At 42.8% G+C, this 21,074-nt stretch overlaps 1 protein-coding gene across 4 annotated transcripts in view; it reads left to right on the top strand.

Annotated features, from left to right (window-relative positions):
* LOC115591164 (arf-GAP with coiled-coil, ANK repeat and PH domain-containing protein 2) overlaps nucleotides 1-21,074 on the top strand; it is a 58,762-nt gene that overhangs the window by 21,323 nt on the left and 16,365 nt on the right. For 2 of the 4 annotated variants that reach the window (XM_030432906.1, XM_030432903.1), the window contains exons 6-11: nucleotides 656-839; nucleotides 8,562-8,606; nucleotides 8,694-8,789; nucleotides 13,918-13,992; nucleotides 15,297-15,308; nucleotides 17,942-18,004. In XM_030432906.1, the coding sequence (XP_030288766.1) occupies nucleotides 656-839; nucleotides 8,562-8,606; nucleotides 8,694-8,789; nucleotides 13,918-13,992; nucleotides 15,297-15,308; nucleotides 17,942-18,004 (475 nt within the window). The remainder of the gene's footprint in view (nucleotides 1-655; nucleotides 840-8,561; nucleotides 8,607-8,693; nucleotides 8,790-13,917; nucleotides 13,993-15,296; nucleotides 15,309-17,941; nucleotides 18,005-21,074) is intronic. The other 2 variants (XM_030432904.1, XM_030432905.1) reach the window with 2 other exon arrangements.

The following is a 21,074-nucleotide window of genomic DNA, read 5'->3' as shown; positions in this document are numbered from 1 at the left end:
CTGGCACACAGGGCTTAACACCCACACCAGCAGCACCCATACTTCTCAGAGAAAGCTGGAAAACACGTTCTATCATAATTACTCACTACCTTGCAGCACTAAAATATAAATCTCACTACCAAAGTAAAAATGTGGGGGAGCACAGTCTGATCATCCTCATCGTCCATAAGATAGGTGACACTGGCTGTTCACTTACACAGCACAAGAACTGGGTAAAATACTTTAGTCAGTAATTTTCTTTGTTTCAACTCCCTTGGATTTCCAGCTGACCAAAGATTAAAGAAATCACTATTAACCTTTACGTGTCGTGTTGCCAGACCGTGTTGTGTTTCTTCATATTTATAGATTATACATTTGACCTTTCCCCTTACAAGACTGTTGACAACAAAGAGACCTGTCTTTCTTTACATTGGTCATAGAGTTTGTTGAACCCATTAAACTTGTGTGAAAATGCTGTTGTATGTTTTTGTAGCATCATCTAAGAGTATTTTCACCTAGCTCAAAAACAAGACATATTTAGTGAACAACAGCAAACGAAAGACTTTACCTAAAAAACTAATTTGCAAAACCTTTACTCCGAATGTACTCATTTACTAATCACTGAATTTATTGTGTCTGACTTTATAAACCTTTGTCCCGTCTTGTCCTTTGTCAGTGACTTACGCAAGTTCAAAGAAGCCAAGAAGCAATTTGACAAAGTGAGTGAAGAAAAGGAGGCAGCCCTGATCAAGAATGCCCAGGCTCCCCGTAACAAACAGCATGAGGTGGAGGAGGCCACCAACATCCTCACTGCCACACGCAAGTGCTTCCGACACATCGTCCTCGACTACGTCTTACAGGTACAGATACTCGCTTAGGGATTTGAGTTGTAGGTAATGAGCAAAAGTGAGGTCAATTTGCTCTTGAAGAGAAAGGTGTTAGAAGTCTTGTGCTGCACAGAAGTAGAGGAGTAGCTCTAAATTTCTCTAAATTTAAGTATCAGTAGAGTGACTATATATTTCTTCATACTTGGGCTTAAAATGTTCTAAAAATGAAAATGATAGAAGAGCTGTGTCCATATTATAAAATTACATGCTTTAATCATGAAACTCTTTTAGTGTTGAGGTTACTTTGCTCCACAGGAAACAATCTATTGGCGTCCTCTAAATTGATACAGTATTCAACAGAACTATATATAGCAGAGATTGCTGACATGCAGCTTTTAACAGAGAAGCTCAAAACCACACACCATCATGTAGGATGTTTCTCTGTGCACCTGAGCCAAAAAGGATTTTTTGGGTATGGAACTTATTATGCTGAGTTAGGTTGAAAAGATGCTGATGTGGCACAGAGAAGAATGAAAAGCAGCTGTGTTGGATTCTATTACATCCAAAGTGAAGCTTCTCCACCTGTCATGTTCCAGTCCACTACATCAGTGGATTTGGCTCAAAAGGAGGTTCCAGACGTTTTGGGTGTAAACAGTGGTACACAGTGGCATACTACATAGTTATGGTCAGTAACGAAAAGATTGCTAAATGTTCTTGTGAACAATAAGCAATCATGTTGGATGCAAAACAGTGGAGAAATTATTAATATTTTTTGGTAAAACAATTTAGGAACTTGCATAAGAGGAAGAAATGCTCTATTATTACCAACATTTGAAGAAAAACAACTGGTATCAAAATTAGTCAGGATTTACAGTTTTACTAATGAGATACTGTAAAGACCCTCACTTTCCAAACTGTTCATTTTTAGAAGCTGAATCATCTGAGGGAAATTACTTTCAGATATGTTCCTTGTCCTTGTAATTAAGTTGTTTATCTGTTAAGTTCTCTTTAACCAGGCCAATTTAAATGTGTAAAAATAATGCCCTTTTTATTTTATTTCCTCTGCTTTGTTTGTTTTCAGATAAGAAAAGGAACATTATATATACAAAAGTACAAGAAAAAACTTAAGGTTATTTACATAACCCCGGTTCTCTGAGTAATATGAGTGAGATGTCTCACTATGGGATGCACGCCTCGCTGCAGCCCTCAGAAGCATTAATCTCATTACGCCAATCCTGATTGGCTGGTGAAACGTGTCCGTCCGCCTCAGGTAGTCCTGTCTACCTTAGATAGCGCATGCGGACGGGAGCACGTCATTCAAGATAAGCACCTCTTCTCACTCGCCCAAGCAAGAAGGGTTGTCTGGTGAGACATCTCACTCATATTACTCAGAGAACCGGGGTTATGTAGATAACCTTAAAGGGATATTCCGGTGTAAATTTAATCCATGGTCTAAATCACTGTGAAACTGTGTTAGACTCCCTCTCGAGAGATCAAGTTAGCAGACCCCTAATTTACGGAGTTTTATCAACCGCACGACAACAATACACTGCAGTAAACGGATCCAAATATAAACCGCCACCAAAAAGCCACAAATAATGCTCAGAACAGCACCAAACTTCAGAAACAGTACAAATAGGGTCTCAGCACATACTCTGGGGCATCTAACCTCCGCTAGCTTAGCTAGGGAAGCTGTTGGGATGCTAAAAACATAGTTCAACTCTCCTCCATCAGCTTCCGGATCGGGGAGGTCCTGACGCGACGTTTACCAAGTGCGATTAGAAATGCTCAATACCGTTCTTATCCCTGTCCGCTCTCGATAATAACTGTTATAAACTGGCAGGTAAGACACATGTGAACTTTGATTGCTTTTCCATGGAGTCATAATCATACATTTTCATCCATGAGGCGCGGAAATCTACTGCACTCGGTAATCGAGTCGTCGGGACTTCCCATCAACAGGAAGCTGCTGCAGAAGAGAGGTAAATTTAGTCAGCTTTTCAGTAGAAATCCAGCTAAGCTAGCGGAAGTTAGATGCTCCGGACTATGTGCTGAGACCCTATTTGTACTGTTGCTGAAGTTTGGTGCTGTTCTGAGCATTATTTGTGGCATTTTGGTGGCGGTTTATATTTGGACCCATTTACTGCAATGTATTGTTGTCGTGCGGTCGTTTCTGAGGTTGATAAAACTCCGTAAATTAGCGGTCTGCTAATTTGATCTCTCGAGAGTCTAACACCAGGGCTGAGCGCACAAGAGCCGATGTGTGTCCGCCAGCCAGTGCATAGTGGGCCAATGCGGAGCTATCAATATCAGTGCGTGGCCGTGTTCCCTCACTCTGGACAGAGTTGGGGGTATCAAGGCCAGGGAAGGGAATGCATAAAGAAGCTCGTGCGGCCAGGCGTGCGCTAGTGCATCTACGCCGAGGGGAGCATCCATGTTTCACCGAGAGTAAAACAGCGTGCACTGCGCGTTTTATCTCGACACGAACAGATCCACCGCGGCCCAACCGTAACGGGCCCATATCTGTTCCACAATCTCCGGGTGTAGAGTCCACTCCCCGTATACTGGCGCCCCCCTGGACAACAGGTCCGCGCCTGTGTTCAGGGCTCCTGGGACGTGCGTCGCTCTCAGGGAGAGGAGACGACCGCAGCTCCACAGGATCAGTTTGCGTGCCAGCATGTACAACTGACGGGAGCGTAACCCCCCTTGACGGTTGATATACGCCACCGTCGTTGTATTGTCCGTCCTCACCAGGACATGATGGCCCATGAGAGACGGGAGGAAATGTTTCAGGGAGAGGAACACCGCTGACAGTTCCAGAAAATTTATGTGAGACCGCTGGAGGTCCACACTCCAGTAGCCCCTCACAGATTGACCCTTGTGAATTCCGCCCCAGCCCGTCAGGCTGGCGTCCGTAGTGACCACCTTCCTGGACAGGACGGAGCCCACGGGCACCCCGTGTGTCAGAAACGACGGGACTCGCCAGTGGCGCAGCGCCCTGGCACAGCCCTGTGTGACCAGCACTCTCTGTGCGCCATGACACACGGGATCCAGCCCACATGAGGCCACCCAAAGCTGGAATTCCCTCATGTGGAGCCGGCCGAGATGGACTACGAGGATGGCAGACGCCATCAGCCCGAGTAACCGAAGACACAATCTGAATTGAACAGATTTGCCTGGATGAAAAAGTGCGAAACATGCCCTGAAAGTTTTCACTCGTTTCGCCGAGAGGCGCGCTGTGAAAGTCACCGAGTCCAGGGATAATCCCAAAAAGATTATGCCCTGTGCTAGAGACAGCATGCTCTTTCCCACGTTTATCACGAAACCTAGATCGAATAGGTGTTGTATGAGAATACGTGTGTGCGCCCTGGCCTCCTGCTCCGACTGTGAAAGCAGCAGTCAGTCGTCGAGATATGTGGCCAAGCGAATGCCCTGCCGTCTCAGCGGGGCTATTGCCGCTTCCGTGCACCGCACAAACACCCTCGGGCCCAGAGATTATTAGCTGCACACTCGGCACTCGGCCTGAATGCGGCAGCGGGACACAATTTTTTTTCTTTATGAAAACGTGTGTGTGTATGCGTGCTTGTGGACATGAGAGAGGGGCAACCACTGAACCCTCTGCTGTCAAATGTCCGTCTCGCCCGGCTTGCTCTGGCACGGTCCGTGGCAGCTGGGAGACGGGGGCGTGGGGGGCCCTCAGGTGCACGCTCGAAAGCCAAACAGGTGGAGCTGGAGAATGGGAAACTCCCAGCTGCATCACCGGTGGAGAGAGGCACGGTCAGGCGGCTCTCTTCTTCTTCCTGGCCTGGGCAGCTCGCGCGGGCTGTGCCGGCAGAGCTGCAACCGAGGCCGAGGGCTTCTTGGACCATCCGGGCCGACCAGGCAGGGGAGGTGGGGCGGGCTGGGGTTTCGGCAGTTTGGGTGTCTTAAACTGCGAAACTTTGGAAGCAGCCTGCGCGAAGCTCTTGCGCTGTGCAGGCGGAGAGGGAGCTGGGGCTTTTAGAGGGAGGCAGAGCCGGAGAGCTTCGTCCTCCTTCTTTTTGGCTTCACACCGCCGTTGCATCGAGGCCAACACGGAACCAAAAATCCCCTCTGGGACAATGGGCATATCCAGGACGTCGTCCTTCTCTCTGTCTGACAGGTTGGCGAGGTTGAGCCACCGCGCTCGTTCCTGCAGAACCATAGCTCCCATCGCTCTTTCCGTGGCCTGGACCGCGCAGCGTTGGACACGGAGACACAGGTCGGTGATGACCGGTATCTCCTCCCACGTGACTGGGTCCTGAGTTTGCACAAAATCCTTGCATAAGTCCGCTGTGAGCAGGGAGAGGACATTGAGCTCTCTGGCCGAAAGCGCCTCCGCCTTGTACGCCTTTTCAGTCAGAGCTGACTGAAAACGGTCGGACTTTGATGGCAGGCTGGGGCTCCAGGAGGACACCGCTGACAGCTGCGGGTGAAGGTGCGCTGCAACGAGTGGCTCCATCGGAGGCATGCGGAGCAGACCCAGGCTCTCCATCGCCTCACAGTCGAGGGACGAGGCTCCGGGAATCGGGCTCCTGCTGCTGTAAGGGCGGTCTCTCCATGAGCGCGCCACCTCATCCAGCAGCTCTGGGAAGACGGGGAGAAGTTGCTTCGTCGCACTCTTGGCCAAGGGCAATTTCTCCCTCGTAGTGGGAACTGGTGGTCTCAGCTACGACAGCGGGCCAGGGGATGGCCAGCTGGGCAGCAGCGCGTTTGCACACGTCAAGCATGTCCGAGCTGTGGATGGGAGAAGCTGGTGTGCTACTTTCATATCCATCCCGAGAAGCGGCGGAAGCTGCGGGCTGCACAGCCCGGGCCAGAGTGATGAATATGTCATCCTCTTCTTCATCCTCTGATATGAGGAGTTCCGAGGCGCAATCATCATCGTCCCCATAGTCCAGTTCCAGGACGTCTTCCTCCAGCGGGGGATCCGCGGCTAGGTCGAGCTGGGAGCCCCAGCTAGCGCTAGCCTCCGGCTTCACCACCGCTACGACCCCCGTCTCCTCTCTGGCTTCGACGGCAGCGCCGTCGGAAGGGAAATAGGGGTCATGTCCAGACAAGCTAGCTTGGCGGGCTAGCTGTCTGCGGAGACTCTTCATAGTGAACACCGCACAGTGTTGACACGAGCCAGGGACGTCGATAGCTAGCCGGGCGTGTTCCAGCCCCAGGCAGCTCGAGCAGACCTGGTGTGGATCCTTACTTGATATCTTATTCCCGCAACGACAGAGTCAGGCTCCAGAGTCTCCGTGCCCTCTGTTGTGAGGGGTTTTAGCCTCCATTCCTCGCGAGATGGTGTGCAGGCAGGGAGTCGAGGCAGTTAGCTGGTGTGCTAACCGTGAAGAGGTCCAGAAATTGGCTGGTAAATAAGAAGCTGAATAAGATCTGTCTGTGGACAGTTTAGCTAGCTAGCCCTGGACGTGAGATATGCTCCGAGTGAGAAGAGGTGTTTGAATGACGTGCTTCCGTCCGCATGCGCTATTTAAGGTAGACGGGACTACCTGAGGCGGACGGACACGTTTCACCAGCCAATCAGGATTGGCGTAATGAGATTAATGCTTCTGAGGGCTGCAGCGAGGTGTGCATCCCATAGTGAGACATCGAGTGAAATGTTATGATAGAGAACACCTTTTTAAATGTATTTTTAATCTTACAGTAGTTTGAGTTTGATTCTTTTAAATTCCCTCCCCTGAAACAGCCTGGATTAAAATGTTTTAATAACATCAGTGCTGAGCAACAGACATAACTAATGACACACCTGCTAATTAAATGATTAAGGGCCCAGAATGAGGTTGTCAAAGGGCAGTATTTGGCCCACGGGCTGCCAGTTGAATGGGTCTGTCTTGGACTCTTGTATCACAGATGTCTTTTGCTCTGACCTTTTGCAGAAAACTGCTCTTGTGTCATTGAAAACGTCAGCTGGCCTCTCCTCTAGGCCATAGTAACACAGATGAATGCTTCTTGCTTTCTGATAAGGCAGCTGCCAGTCCCTGCCATTGAATCTCACTCCAAAGGAACAGACAATGCAGTACATGCACAGTTTGCTCCAAAATTAGATTTTGAAAAGAAACCTGAAAAGAGAGGGTTTCAAAATAGGTCTGGCAGGCTGCTCCAGTAGCCCACTGCATAATCACTTCCCTATAAAATGAAGCCTTGCTATGAGAAATTATTTGGGTTTTTATCTTGCCTGTCAGCCTGCTTATAGGAAATCTATAAGCCCAGCAGCTAGCACAGCTGATTTAAATGGGTCTCCTTTAAAGTTTCACATTCGGGTGTTCTGTCAGCACTTTGAATATGCTGCTAACTTTTGCAGCTGTGCTTGCAGGAAACATTTGAGACAGATTTTCGCTTTACTTTTTTGTTCCTTTTAGATTGTTTTTGTGGCATTTTTACTTAATTATACAGTGCGCAGTTTACAGTGACATGCAAGATGGTAGAGGGGGAGGAGGAAAATATACGAGAAGTTGTAAGCCAGACTTGCATTCATGACAGCTTAAGAGTGGAGTAAGTTTCTTTTACTCTGCTGTGCCACGTAGAGCTGGATCATGAAATACTGAACTTTAAACTTTATTGACTGTTGGTCAAGCCTACACAACACAACATGTAAATGTTAAAAGATGAAAAATACAATATGTAAAACAGCCATCTCACTACATCCTTATATACAAACCAATGCATAAAATTTAAATAGGCATATAACACAGAAAAGTAGCGCACTGTAAAGCTGGATTTATATGTTCACAAAACTTAATGAACCTGAAATTTCTCATGCCTGAATTGTCTGCTTAAACTTTGTGTCTGTACAGGCCTAGATATGTGGAATTACCACAACTTACCAACCAATTACCATCCAAATGCTCATAAATTTTGTGTGTGGCAGAGGTGCTGCTACAGTCAAAACTACAAACTAACTGTAATTGAGAGAAGGAGGAGGGCTTATAAAAGTTGTGATGCACCAGCCACTGTGGCTAGGAGATGGAAAAATAAGCTTCCTTCCCTGGGTGGGAATTAACATCTGTGTGTTAACAAGTGTGGTTTGTGTTGCTAAGGAAAGGGTTTTTACAAATATCGCTAGCCACAAGGAAGATTTGAAAACTTGTTTAGTGATGTCCCTGGTTTCATTACCACAACAAAGGAAAACCACTGCACCCAGGAAAAACAGAGGCAGAGTTTAAAAACTGATTCAGAAGCTGCTCCACCTTCCGTAGTAGCAAAATGTATTGACTACGCCCATTCATTGGCTCCACACAACAGTCATTAGTTTCTGTCAGTTGCAGCTAGCATCACCGTCAGCATTTACTACCTGCCTGATTACCTTTACTCTGCAACATTAACCAAAGACAACCTCCAAGGCCAGATGAGCAGCTCAGTAGTAATTACCTTACGATGAGGTAGAGACAGACAGGAGGCCATAATGAATGCATCAGGGTAATGTAGATGATTTGTCATATGTGAAAGCCTACAACAGCAACCATATGTTAAACATGAGACATAGAGCACCCCCTTGTGCCAGTACGTGGTACTACTGTCTAGTACTTCTTGGGGGTGATAGTGTGATTTTTTATATATATATATATATATATATATATATGTATATATACACACACACACAGTGACAATATTTTGTTGGTTGCTGCTTGTCTGCTCCCTTGTATTTGTTTGTGATTTACTTAAACCTTGCAGAAAATAACTGATGATCAAAGCCTCTTTAAACTTCTCATTCGTTTTCATTAATTACAGATCAATGTGCTACAATCCAAGAGAAGATCAGAAATCCTGAAATCGGTAAGTATACTTATCTATCCTCTCTATCAAATGATCACGCAGCTGCCGCCCATTTGGTTCTCTGAATATTCACTGTCTTCTTCACAGATGTTGTCCTTCATGTACGCCCACCTGACGTTCTTCCACCAAGGTTATGACCTCTTCAGTGAACTACAACCTCTAATGAAACTGCTTGGAGGACAGGTACAGACTACGGTCTACTCACATGTTGATGTCACACACACAAAGCAGTATCCGTGCAGCAAAACATTCTCAAACCTTAAGCAGTAGTAGTTTTTTCAAAGGAATGTATTTATTTTTGTTGTCTTTATTTGTTTATTTGATAGAAACAGAGCACATGATAAAATAAGTTTAAAATAACTGACTTAAAACACAAACTTGTGTTTTGTAATTTTATTACAACATGTAATTATATGTTACAGGTTTTATCACCATTTTGAACCATTCAGATATTTCTTTCAGATTTTCCTAGCCATATCAATGTCATATCCGGTATAACATTCATTTGTTGACATAAGAAAATAAACTCCGTCTGAACTGGTCAGCTAAGAAATTAATTTGGGTGGCTCACAACTTATGCAACACTGCTCTCCTTAAATTTTGATTTTAACGTTTAAAAATAAACACTGCGTGGGCCCTGGACAACATTATAAACACAGTATAAACTCTTCCAACATAAGCAAACATGAATCTATTTTGAGCAGAGTAGCGGAATAAATGTTCACTATGTTTGCATACCAGTGCAGTCTCATGCGTAAACAATTTTTATTATGTAGATGGGGGCATTATTGTTTGGTTACTAAAATGGCGTTCCTGTTGAGATGCTTATTTGGAGCTTGGAGGTTGTGTTTTAGATGAACAATCTGAAATATAACTGTAACTTGGTTTAACATTGGCATCATTAGGGGGCTGCACAACTGCATTTTGACCTTCTGCCATCACCTCTGGACGACCTCTCCCTTTCTCCATGTGCTTCCGCCGCTAGCTTTTTGTAATAGCTCAGCTCTGTTTGTGTCTGTGTGCATCCTCTGATAAACAGAGCCTTCCCTCTGAGCCAGAGGATGGCCCGAATGTGACTTTAAGATGATTATCACAGTGGAGCTGCTGTTACAGTGAACTGGAATGAGGAAGAAAGCATTCACAGGGCTGGAAAAGGGTTTTCCCACAGTCGGTTTCATAGGGTTGACAGTCAACTGAGCAAAAACAGCAAAAAAAAAACAAGATTGATGCAGAAGGTTGTGGAATATAAACTCTTAGGCTGGAGCAAAGGAAGAACTAAATGAGTGGACGACATTTCTCAAACTTTGGATGCAAGACCAAGGAAGAAAGGAGTCTAGTCATGGAGTGAGGAGTTGGACTGCAGGAGAATAGAGGGCAGCATTGAGCACTTTTTATGTTTGGACCAACAGGAAAATTAAACAAAATAGTGTTTTTTGTTTGAGAAACAGAGAAAATACCATTTTAGAAGCCAGATCTAAAGAAAGAGTGGTCCTCTGAATGGATTGGAGGGAAGAGTGTGGTTTCTAACCCTCATGCTCTGAAGTTGGAACCATCTGACGTCGGTACTATCAAGTAACTGACAGAGCGGACCAAAGGGTGCTGGAAAAGTAAAGGGGGAAGTCAGGACCCACTTTGAAAAGCAGATTTTAGGAGGGGATAAGAAGCAGAATGTAATCTTCTCAGAGCAAAAAGTGATTGAACTAGAATGGAAAGGCATGGGCTGTAAGCCCTCAACATTCAAAAGACTGCAAAGTCTGTTAGGAAAAAGAGGAGAGAAGTGCAAAAGACTGTTTTAGAAACCACTTCTAGGAGAGAGGGAGGGAAAAAGAGAGAGAGGGTTGGTTTCAAGCCGATGAATAACTGAAGTATAACTGCGCTGTGTGGATTGTAAGCCTGTCGCACCGAATTTGGAACAGTGCAAAACTGAAAGGAAAGGAAGATCAGAGGCTGAGCAGTGGGAAGCAGCGACAAGAGGATTGTGGATTATTTCTTTTCTCCTCTCCGTCATGAAGCTGAAGAAGGTGGAGAGGCTGTGCAGGGAGGTGTGGAGGAGCTGTCAACAGGTCGGATAATATGACTTGATGCCTGTAACTAATGAGGAAGGGAACAAGGATCAGAAATTAATGCTAGTACACTTCGGTCTTTATTTTATGAATCAAGTTTGGTGAGAGGTAATGATAGAAGTAGGAAGTGGGGAAATCTGTTTTCATACCTGGGTTTGAGTGAAAGCAGTGTACACTACTTTAGAGGACATGGGGCATTTAGTTTTGTCGCATGATATTGCTGCCAGTGTTGTTTTTGCTTGGGAACAGAAAAGTACAACTTTTAGGAACCAAAATTGTAAACTGGAAAATAATTGTATATTATTTGCCAGGTGTGTAGGAGAAGGATGGGTAGATCAGAAGTTACAAGCCAACTCTCGCAAACTGTTTAATATGCAATAATGCATTTACAGTGGCAGTGTGACGTTTTGATACCTGATGAAGATGATACTTTCATCAGGATAAAAATCTGAACATTTTGCCGGATGAAGCTCTTGTGTTACATTTCTCTTGGGAAGTTAAACAGTGTGGGAGAGTTTGCTTGCAACTTTTGGAACCAAAATTATAAAAAAAAATTATAAGAATATATCCAGAAAAAGGAAAATGTTTTACACACAGTCACATAGTTGTTAATGTAACATTCTCTAGGTCGTCTTTGAATGAGTTACTGATCTTACATATCAACAGAGGCTCAGGAACTGATACAGAAGGTCAGAGTCAGAAAAATGTCAAGACACTGAAACTTGTAAATATGATCTGGGAGCAAATATCTTGAAATTATATCACAATAATTTTAGGCTATATCGCGATGCACAATATGTGTCTTGATATTTAGAAATCTTCCTGAAGAATCAAGTATCACACATTTTTTGACTAAATACCTCATAAAGATGAACTCTTTGTTCTCTCATAAAATATTAATGATATTTAATATTTGATGATAACCCTAACCCAGTGATTAAGCCACTGATATTTATGATAAACAATCATCAGTAATGTGGATTTAATGACTAAGTGGGTTAGTAAGTATCAGGACAAGTAGAACAGTCTGGAGAGTTCAGAAAATACATCAGAATACTGTAATGCAGCCTTTCAAACCGGGAAAAGTGTACACTTACGCCATATCACAATATAAAGATATCCAAAAACTCGACGATATACAGTCTCATATCAGGATAATGATAGATCAATATGTTGCTCAGCTCTAGTTGGAATGAAAACCAGATCTTTCATGTCAAATGTGCCACTTTTTGCCTGAGGCTGCTTCTAAATATAAACTGCTGGTTGCATCTTTCCATGACACATGCCTCAGGGTTGAACATGTGTCGAATTAATATTTTCATTCAAAAGGATGTTTTGTATCTTTTCCATGAATCATACAGCTTGTGATCATAGTTGCATGTCGGGGCAGATCTGAGCAGAGGGCAGAGTGACCAAAATGCTTCAGTTTGTTTGGCAGAATGAAATATTTGAGGTGACCGTCTATGCTGACATTGTCAGTGGTAGCTGCATTGTAAGAAAGATGAGATGTTAAAGTTAAGGTGAGTCACTGTCACAAAATATGTGCTTCACACACAAGCACACATACATCTGCCTCTGCAGATAAAGGTAGAAGCAGATAGATGGCATGGACTCGACTGGACTAGTTGTTATGGTGAGACAAGGGAAAACATTTCCCATCTGATGTTATCAGCCTGCCGCTCTGCCGGCGTCCACCCATTTCCTCTCTAAACAAAACAGAAGACCTGGATCCCTTAGATGCTGTCTTCTTTTGAATTATCAGGTGGCTGCTTTTTTTTTCACATTTTCCACAAAACTGATATATTTTGTGTAAAACCGCACAGTAAATTAAGCAGAGAATAAGTGAAATGGTATTTTAATGTAAATTTCAACTGTTGAAAGCAACAAAACAGAACTTTTCGGTGTCAGAAAGGAAGTAAAATATTTGTTCCACCCCTCCTCTCTCTCATTTAGGTCACTGGCATTTCTGTAACCGATTAGTATGAATTACCATTTCGCTTGAAGTTGTGGTAGAGGAACCGGTATCTGTAGAGACACCACAGGAATTAAAAAGCAGTGTAGTAAACACCCATGTTGAACATGCCATTCTCGTCTGTTTCCTTGTTTTCTTTCCCTTCCCTCTGTCCTTGTTCTTCGTGATTACACCGACTTATTAGCCCACATCAAATGAATATAGCCAAACAACTGCTTTATCCTTACTCTTACAATATCAAGGCTTTAAAGGCATAGGTTGCATAAAAGTGGTCACAAAGAGTCTGATAATTTTTAACAAATCAAAATAAGTTTTTGGGCAAATGTTGATAAATTACATATTATATCTTTAAGTTGAATAATTAAGGGTACTGGGTTGGCTCCGTGACATGCAAAGTTTCTGTTTTCAAGCCAAATTTCCAGAGTAAAGACCAGAAACAAGTCAGTCATGTTTGATTTTTGGCGCTCTGTTGTAAATGATAATTCTGTCTCTTGTCCAAATTACAGCACTAACACTAAAACTGCCTTACTGAATTTGAACCCCACTCGCTCCTTATTCACACGTACTATGCTGACCTATAGTCAGATACTAATCCTTTTGTGTTTGAGGCCGGACGCATGCTGATTTAAGTCACATTGTGGCAACAAACAAGAGGCACAGAGTAGAATTTCACTGCTGTAAGGCAAACTGGCACATTTTCAGCATTGCACTTTGACCTCCAGCACTTGAAGCCTTTTTTAAAATTTGTTGCTCTCTTCTCTGCTCAAAAGATCCTCTGTTTTCCTGTTTTACTCTACACGCGATGCTTACTCGTGGGGATGGGGAGAATCTATCATCCGCCTCAATCCAATTTCACACATGGTGAAGCCTCCGCAGAATGGCCTGTTTAGGGGAGAAGGCTGGTCTTGTCTCGATGTGGCCCGTGGAGAAGTTGTTTATTTGCTTGAACCATTTATACTCTCTAGATTGGACAGTGAAATAAAACGGGGTCATGCACACACATGCGTACACACACTGAATTCGAAAGAGAGGTCTTTTACCTGTGATTACTGTTTTACGAGAAAAAGTCTTAACAATGTGATGCATTCATGTTTTGCTTTCAAAGTGAGTTTTTTCAGTCCCAGTAGAGTGAATGTATCCAGTACAGGAATTGGCATATCTTAAAAGAAAAACTCTGAAAATGCACCTTAAATGTTTGCGTATGCTGTTTTGAATTAGGTATGTGTGACCAGGTGGTTTGTTAAGCTTGTCTAATCAGTGGTTCTGTCTCTTGCAGTTGGACCAGCTGGTGGTGGATGCTGCCAAAGAGAAGAGGGACATGGAGCAGAAACACTCCACCATCCAGCAAAAGGTACACTCACACTCAGTCAGTAGGTTTCCATCTACACTCAGATTTAAACACAAATATAGAAAGCCCAAAAACAACATCCAATTTTTAGTACTTGACATACAAATCACAATACAACATAATGAGTTGTGCATTTGTGAATGAAAACCATTCTTTCACTACTTGAAAAATACAGAAATGTAAACACACTTACTGAGTGTGTGTTGTAAGGTTATGGCTGTTCTTCAGTCACAAAGCCTTTCTTATTGCACTCAGGCCTCCTCCCATTAAAAGTAAACCCACAGCACTCAGCTAGGCTCTTGCAGAACCTTTCTACCCCATGGTCGGGTCATCTTCCCCCCTCTTTGTTTGGTTAAATCAAAAATTAAATGATGAGTAATGTTGTTGCAATTTAAAGAAATATTGCATCTAAGCAAGCTTTTATACATTAAGTCTATTTACAGGAGGTTTGTCATTCAAGTGAATGGAGGTAGTACTCCACCGTCACGTGTAAGGTGATCCCTACAGATGAGCTCAGCCACACACCCATGCATTATTGAAGGAAACCCATTTCCAAACAAACATGGTTGGGTTTCAGTACATGAACCTCTCAGGTCAGCACCCAACCAAACCTTTATATCCCCAGTGAGTCATACTTTTTGATGTAGTTCCTTCTAGAAGTTTTGACAAATAGGATACTTGAAACTATCAGAACATATTTTTTTTGCCTTTTAAACATATAATTTTGCATTTCTTGCAACATTTCTTGTGGATCTGTTCATTTTAAATATTGGAATCTATATGAACCCACACCAGAATGAAAGCTGAGCAGGATTTGGGGTGGCAAGTTACAATATGTGGTGCTGATTAATTGCCCTTAGCTTTAATTGTACATCACACAGCATCATTAACTCCAGACAACATCTGTCAGTTCTTTACCCAGCTGTTGCCTGCTGGGCGTCTGTTAATTTGTCTGTCTATTAATGACATTCATTTCAGTCTCTAACTGTGTGCAAGTAGTTACTCTTCGTAATTTTTTTGTGTGTCTCTGTCTTCTCCCGCTGTTTTCTTTTGCCTTTTCTGTCCTCTGTCTCACTCTTTCCTCTTGCTTGGTCAGTGATGGTACGTCTGCCAACTTCCCCCTGTCCTTGAGTGCCTATCCTCAACCTCCCCTCCCTCAATTTATCTAGATGCTATTTATACATTGCCTCGCTCCCTCTGCTCTCTCTCGTCTGGCTGTGTATACACAGACGGTCCTAACCAACTGTCTCCTCTTTTTTCTACTACTGCTCTTTTTTTTCCATCTCTTCGTCTTCTACTCACTTCAGGCTGCACTGCAGGTAAGCTGTGTTACTCCTACCACTTCCTATTTCTTCCCCTCACTGTCATTTCTCTGTCATGTCTGCATGGTTGGATAGATACTATACACAGTGCTGTAACAGCTTGGACTCCACCTCTGAGGCTTACATCATTTGTACTGAGACGATCAAGCTTTTTCATCACGAGGTCAAACTGGCAACATGCATGATATGATGCCATTTAATATATCTTAGTTATCACATGTGTCCTTGTACCCTCTGCGGTTAATGTATGTATATGTCACCCTCAGTTCATTTATCAAAGTAAGACTGTTTTGATGCAATTCTGTCTCATTGCATATGGCTTGCTGCTGCTTGTTTTGTGCTCAGTTGGCTTCAGCTGTTTACAGTTGTTTAACCAACGACAGTGTGTTTGGTTTTGGCTTACTTAAGATAAGGGTCGTCTTATTTATATATATATTTATGTATATATATTATATAACATTATAACATTTCTTTTCAGTTTTCTGTCAAAGGATTTCAGTTGAAAGAAGTGAAGCGTGCAAATAGTACTTAGTATGGGTGTGAAATTCTACAAGTGCAGTCGAAAGGAAATGTGTTGCACTGGTGTGGAACTAGGCAAAAGTGAGACTTCCTGTCAATAGGATGGTTTCCCTCTGGTATATTTAGAGTAATTTCCCATAGAATTATCGCATATTTCACTAAAGCTGTAGGTCGGTGTGCACAAATGTTATTTAATGTAATATCAAGCTGACACCATGAATGCTTGATCTTGCATTTTTGCAGATATATTCCAGCTCATTTGGTCCGATTTATGATACCTGCACTTTTGTTTTTTCCATCTTATTGCTAAGAACATGAAGTCTCTCTTGAAGTGGTATTAGAGCATTATTCCTACTCATTGTCTGCTGAAGATGAAGACATAGTGCTTTTGAAAATATACACATTAAATTGGCAAAATAACAAAACTACTTAGCCAGTCAATTGCATCACAGGTGTATAATTGAAGTATCATCTGCCAGAAATGTTACTTTTGGAGAATATTTAGATATTGTTATTAATTATTAATATTTGAATATTATCATGCATCACTAGCTGATACTATCCCCCAGGCTGACTTATAGCAAGTGAACTTGTCTGGGTTAATCATGTAATGCCTTGGAACAGGTTGCATGTATGTATTTAGACTGCCATTATGTACTTGTATGTACTCGCTGTGGCACATCTTCAATTGCAAGGTGGTAAAGTATAATTAGTACAAACTGATCAAATGATCAGTCTCGGCCTTTGTGAAGAGGGTCATTTGCACTGACATAAAGAAAAAAGACTTCTTCACATGTTTCTGTCAGCTCCTCCCTTTCTTGTAGTAGCTGATTTACTTGTGCTGTCCTCATCACTTACCATTTGAGAAATGTGTGAATGCTGGACACACTAGAAGTATTGTGAAACTCCATTTGGGGAGGCCAGAAAGTGAGTTTTAAGTTAAGAGTCCTGTTAATAATTGGTAAACAATCTGGTCATTTATCAATACTAACATTCACTATTTTTTTGTCTGCCATTTGACAATAAAACCTTTTATTATTGCCCGCTTTAGGATAGTATTTGTGTCTTTCCATCCCTGTGCATATTGTCTACGGTATTTTCACTTCCACAAAAAACCTTTCCCATTATCATTGTATTGATTACACCTACCATCTCATGAGAGTTGAAGGTGTCCTGAGGTTGTGTTTAGTATGCCTCCTGTCTGCATGTGTGCATAACTCAACAGCAGCAATGTGGCCACAGGAAATGATGGTGTCACAGTGGTGCTGCAGGGAAGAAAAAAAGGCTGTTGACTTAGATTTTCTTTTTTATCTCAAAAAGAAAGAATTTTTTTGAAACAGCTGTGGTATTTTAATAGTCTGATTTTTCCCATTCATAGACACTAAATATACACATTTTAAAGGCTCAGACATTGAAGACATCCATCATGGTTACTGGCTACTTTATTTACACACTCATGAGTGAGGGGAAAAGCTGTGTGCATGTCTATTAAGCTGAAGTCAGTATAAATGTTTGATACCGGAGCTCCTCTGCACGGTCCACCTGATAGTTCTAACCCAACAGTCACAGCAGCATCACACACACTTACACACACACACGCAGGTGACCTTAGCTTAGCGCATGAGGCCTTGGGAGGAGGAGCAGCAGTGACGAAAGTTTTGATAGACTTACACAGCCACAGGAGAGGAGGAGGTGACAAGCTGCGCTGCTTAGAGACTCGGTAGCGTTGAGATGCTACACAGGGAGACTTTGAGATAGCATAGATCCATTGGTCTCACGGGGCAATACAGACACTCACACACATTCACTCCATGAGAGCAGTGAAAAATGAAGATTTTCAGCCGTTTTCACTACGTTTGGTATCTGGTGAGTCCAGGAGGGAGATTGAGTTTGAGTACTTATTTGTCTATGCACGTGACAGTGATGCTGTTCAAATGGCTATTTATAGTCTGTGTTTATGTTTGTGCTTCTTTAGCTTCATTTTTTTTCTTTTCTGTACGCCATTCGTTTGTTTGATAAATCCGCGGTATCTACAGTTTTTCTGTTTTAGTGTAAGGAAATACATTTTCTTTTCTCTGTGTGCCGTTCTCTTGCTGTGTGTGATATTTTAGGAGGTGACTGAGCTCCATTCTGTACCAGACTGCCGCAACTTTTGCGCTTGGAGGTCGTCCTCTGTACGTAGAGTCACCGCTATCATCGATATCCATCTGACTTCCGTTCTGTAACCCTACCTGCCCCGTCTGTCATCTCCTCTGCTGTCCTGCACACGCTAAGAGACTGCATTGCAGTGTTTGTGTAGCTGTTTGATCCTTTGTCTGTCTCCTCATTTGAGAGTGTTACACATGCATTTGTGTTGATGTGTCTTGTTTATGCAGCATGTTTATTTTGATGCCTTGTTGTTGGTGCCAGTGTCTGCTACAGTCACTCAGATTGCTGCTCGTTTGAAGTCAGTGAGTGGTTTGTTGTTTGTTGGACAATAACTGAACATTTCTCTGCTGTCAGGCAAAAACGTTGCATCTTTTAAAAGTGTTTCTGGAACTACAGACAATAGCCTTGCTCAAAGTCTGACCACTACCTGTTTCTAAATGTATGTAACAGGGTTGAAAATCATTTCAAGCCACAAGTGGTCAGACAAATTTCTCAACCTATAGCTGAAACGAGAACCAGAACCTGTCTCGTGACAGCAACAGTATTGCACTATGTGTCTTTTACTTATAGTTGAAGGGAAATTTGTGCTTTTGTGTGTACATGTGATAGTGAATACACACATGCATCAACGTGGTCAGTGTTGGTGTCATTTTATCCCTGGCCTAAGCTGAGTTATGGGTAATTTTCTTATTCAGTGATGCATCACACTACTGCACTGAGTTATGCAGGATACATCTGTTGTACTGTTCTAAAGATCGTCAGTATGCTTGTCGCAATATCTGCGTTAACATTTTTACACTTCTTGGCATTGGCCCAATTACATTACTTTTCCCCTTGCCCCACTGCTATTTTGCTGGACTGAGTAGCAGTAGTCACATTTCTCTTATAACATGATGAGAGTAAGGTGAGTTGACCGGCAAGATGATGACAGAAGATTTGTTGTCAAAGCGAAAAAACCAATGTATTTGATAGTCATTTAGATTTCAGCCCAGTGCTAACAGGGTACCTGATAATGCTAAAGAAGGAAAAGGGTTGGTTACCTCACTAAGAAGTTGGAGGTGTGTAGCCTGTCAAGTGAAGCTCTTCATCTAACAGCTACTTCTTGTTCTATTACTTCCACAAGCTGTGTAAAGTAATCCCTGAAATATTTCGCACTGATGCACAAAAATTGTCGTAAATCACCGTTGTTTTGTCATGTAGTTGCATTTTTCATTAACGATAGTGGACTCTAAACTCACCTCTCATGTGATTAGCCTACTTCAAAGTTAAAATCAATTCGCATTTCACCAGTTGAATGCTTTTAATGATTTTCTAGTAAATAGCCCAGTATACCGGGTAACACCAGGTTTGTCACACGCTTAAAAGTTGGTGGGAAAATCACCAGTGCGGCGACCTTAATTGTCAGCTTTCAAATGTAGTTATTTGGCAGACTGTCCGGTTTGCCCCACTTCAGAGGTTAATTTCATTCCACCACTTGGAAAAGTTGATTTGTTGAAAGCCTGAACCGGTACTTTCCATTGTCTTCCATTCGGAAGCTTAAGACAGACAGGGTTTGTTCCCCTTGTGCACCCAAAATAACTTCAGTTGTCCCAGTGAATGTCCTAATGGAAATATGTGTGTGTGTGTGTGTGTGTGTGTGTGTGTGTGTGTGTGTGTGTGTGTGTGTGTGTGTGTGTGTGTGTGTTAAACCATCTGATACAGCATGGTGTCATAGGGCAAATGGGTTTAACTGAAGCCTTTGCTCAGGTTACAGATCCAAGCAATTACAAGTAACATGCATCCACAAGTAGATAACATGCAGTCATATTGTAGAATTAAATAGAGACTAAGAAAAGTGACATTGCCACTATATCAAACACACTTTCAGTATATACATCTATACATTGTTTTTTTATTTTATTTTTAAAATATTTTTGTGGCCTTTGGCTTTTATTGACAGAGCAGCTGAAGACATGACAGGAAACCGGTTGAGAGAGAGGGAACGACACGCAGCAAAGGGCCCCAGGCCGGGACTCAAACCTGGGGCCACTGCAGTGAAGACAGAACCTCTGTACACGGGACGCCCTCTTTACCCACTGAGCTAAATGGTGCCCGATCTGTACATTGTTGAATGACACTGGAATATGCAGATTTAATGTTCCTCCACTGTGAATAGGAACACGTAGAACATATATTTATACATATGATTTCTCCCCTTTGGTTCAGGTGCTTTCCAGGAAGCAAACAGGAAGTAGTGGTCATTGTCACCACCAGCTGAATGACTGAGGTCATTTCCACTCAGCACACAGAATTTTCATTGTTGACCTGTTTTATTTAATGAGTGCAGTGTTCAGTTTGTCTGGTATATTTGTTTATTTTGTTGTCAATGTTTTGACAGTATTTGCTTTTTAAAAATACGTTAGAATCAATGCTAGTATTGCAGCCTCGAAGCTTACTGGGCCCATAAATCTGCATGGCATTTATCCTCCCCTTAGGACATCAAGGTGAATCAGACATATGTGTCAGAGAATGTTTCCAGAAAGACATACAGAGAAGATGATTCTACAGCTCGTTAGAGTAACAGATCTAAAGCTGTAATTGGTTGTGGAGGTGGTGTAAATTGACTCCACAAGGAGACACACACAAATGCATGCATTGTGGTGTTCAGTGTCACTTGAAGCTGAGAAAGCGGGGAGGGTGTCAGGAAAGTGTGGCTGCAGCTCAGGTAGTTAAAGCTGGACTGGCCACAGGGACGGCCCCATGACAAGACACTAGATTAGGTTACAGCAGCAGCAGAGTTCGTGAGAGAAAGGATGCATGAAAGCTCAATTTGCATGTCTACTTTTGGAAAATACAATAACTCAGTGCTTCTCAAAGTGAGGTCCTTGAGGTTTCACTGGGCCACAGCGGAAAGAGTTCCATCCATAAGTAAACACAATAACAGAATTTACGACTTATTCGCTGGTAGGTTAGTACCTAAAAAGATACTTATCAGATGGGGGATCCTCGGACAGTCTTATCAATTATGGCTTGTGTGCGAATGTTGCAATCTATTACTTTCTGGTATGTGTTGACTTGTCAAATCAGTAACAAAGTAAAACAGTTAAAAATGTCCAA

This window comes from Sparus aurata, chromosome 11 (assembly GCF_900880675.1).
Source record: "Sparus aurata chromosome 11, fSpaAur1.1, whole genome shotgun sequence".
Taxonomy (NCBI): Eukaryota; Metazoa; Chordata; class Actinopteri; order Spariformes; family Sparidae; genus Sparus; species Sparus aurata.
This window is presented reverse-complemented; position numbering and strand designations above follow the sequence as displayed.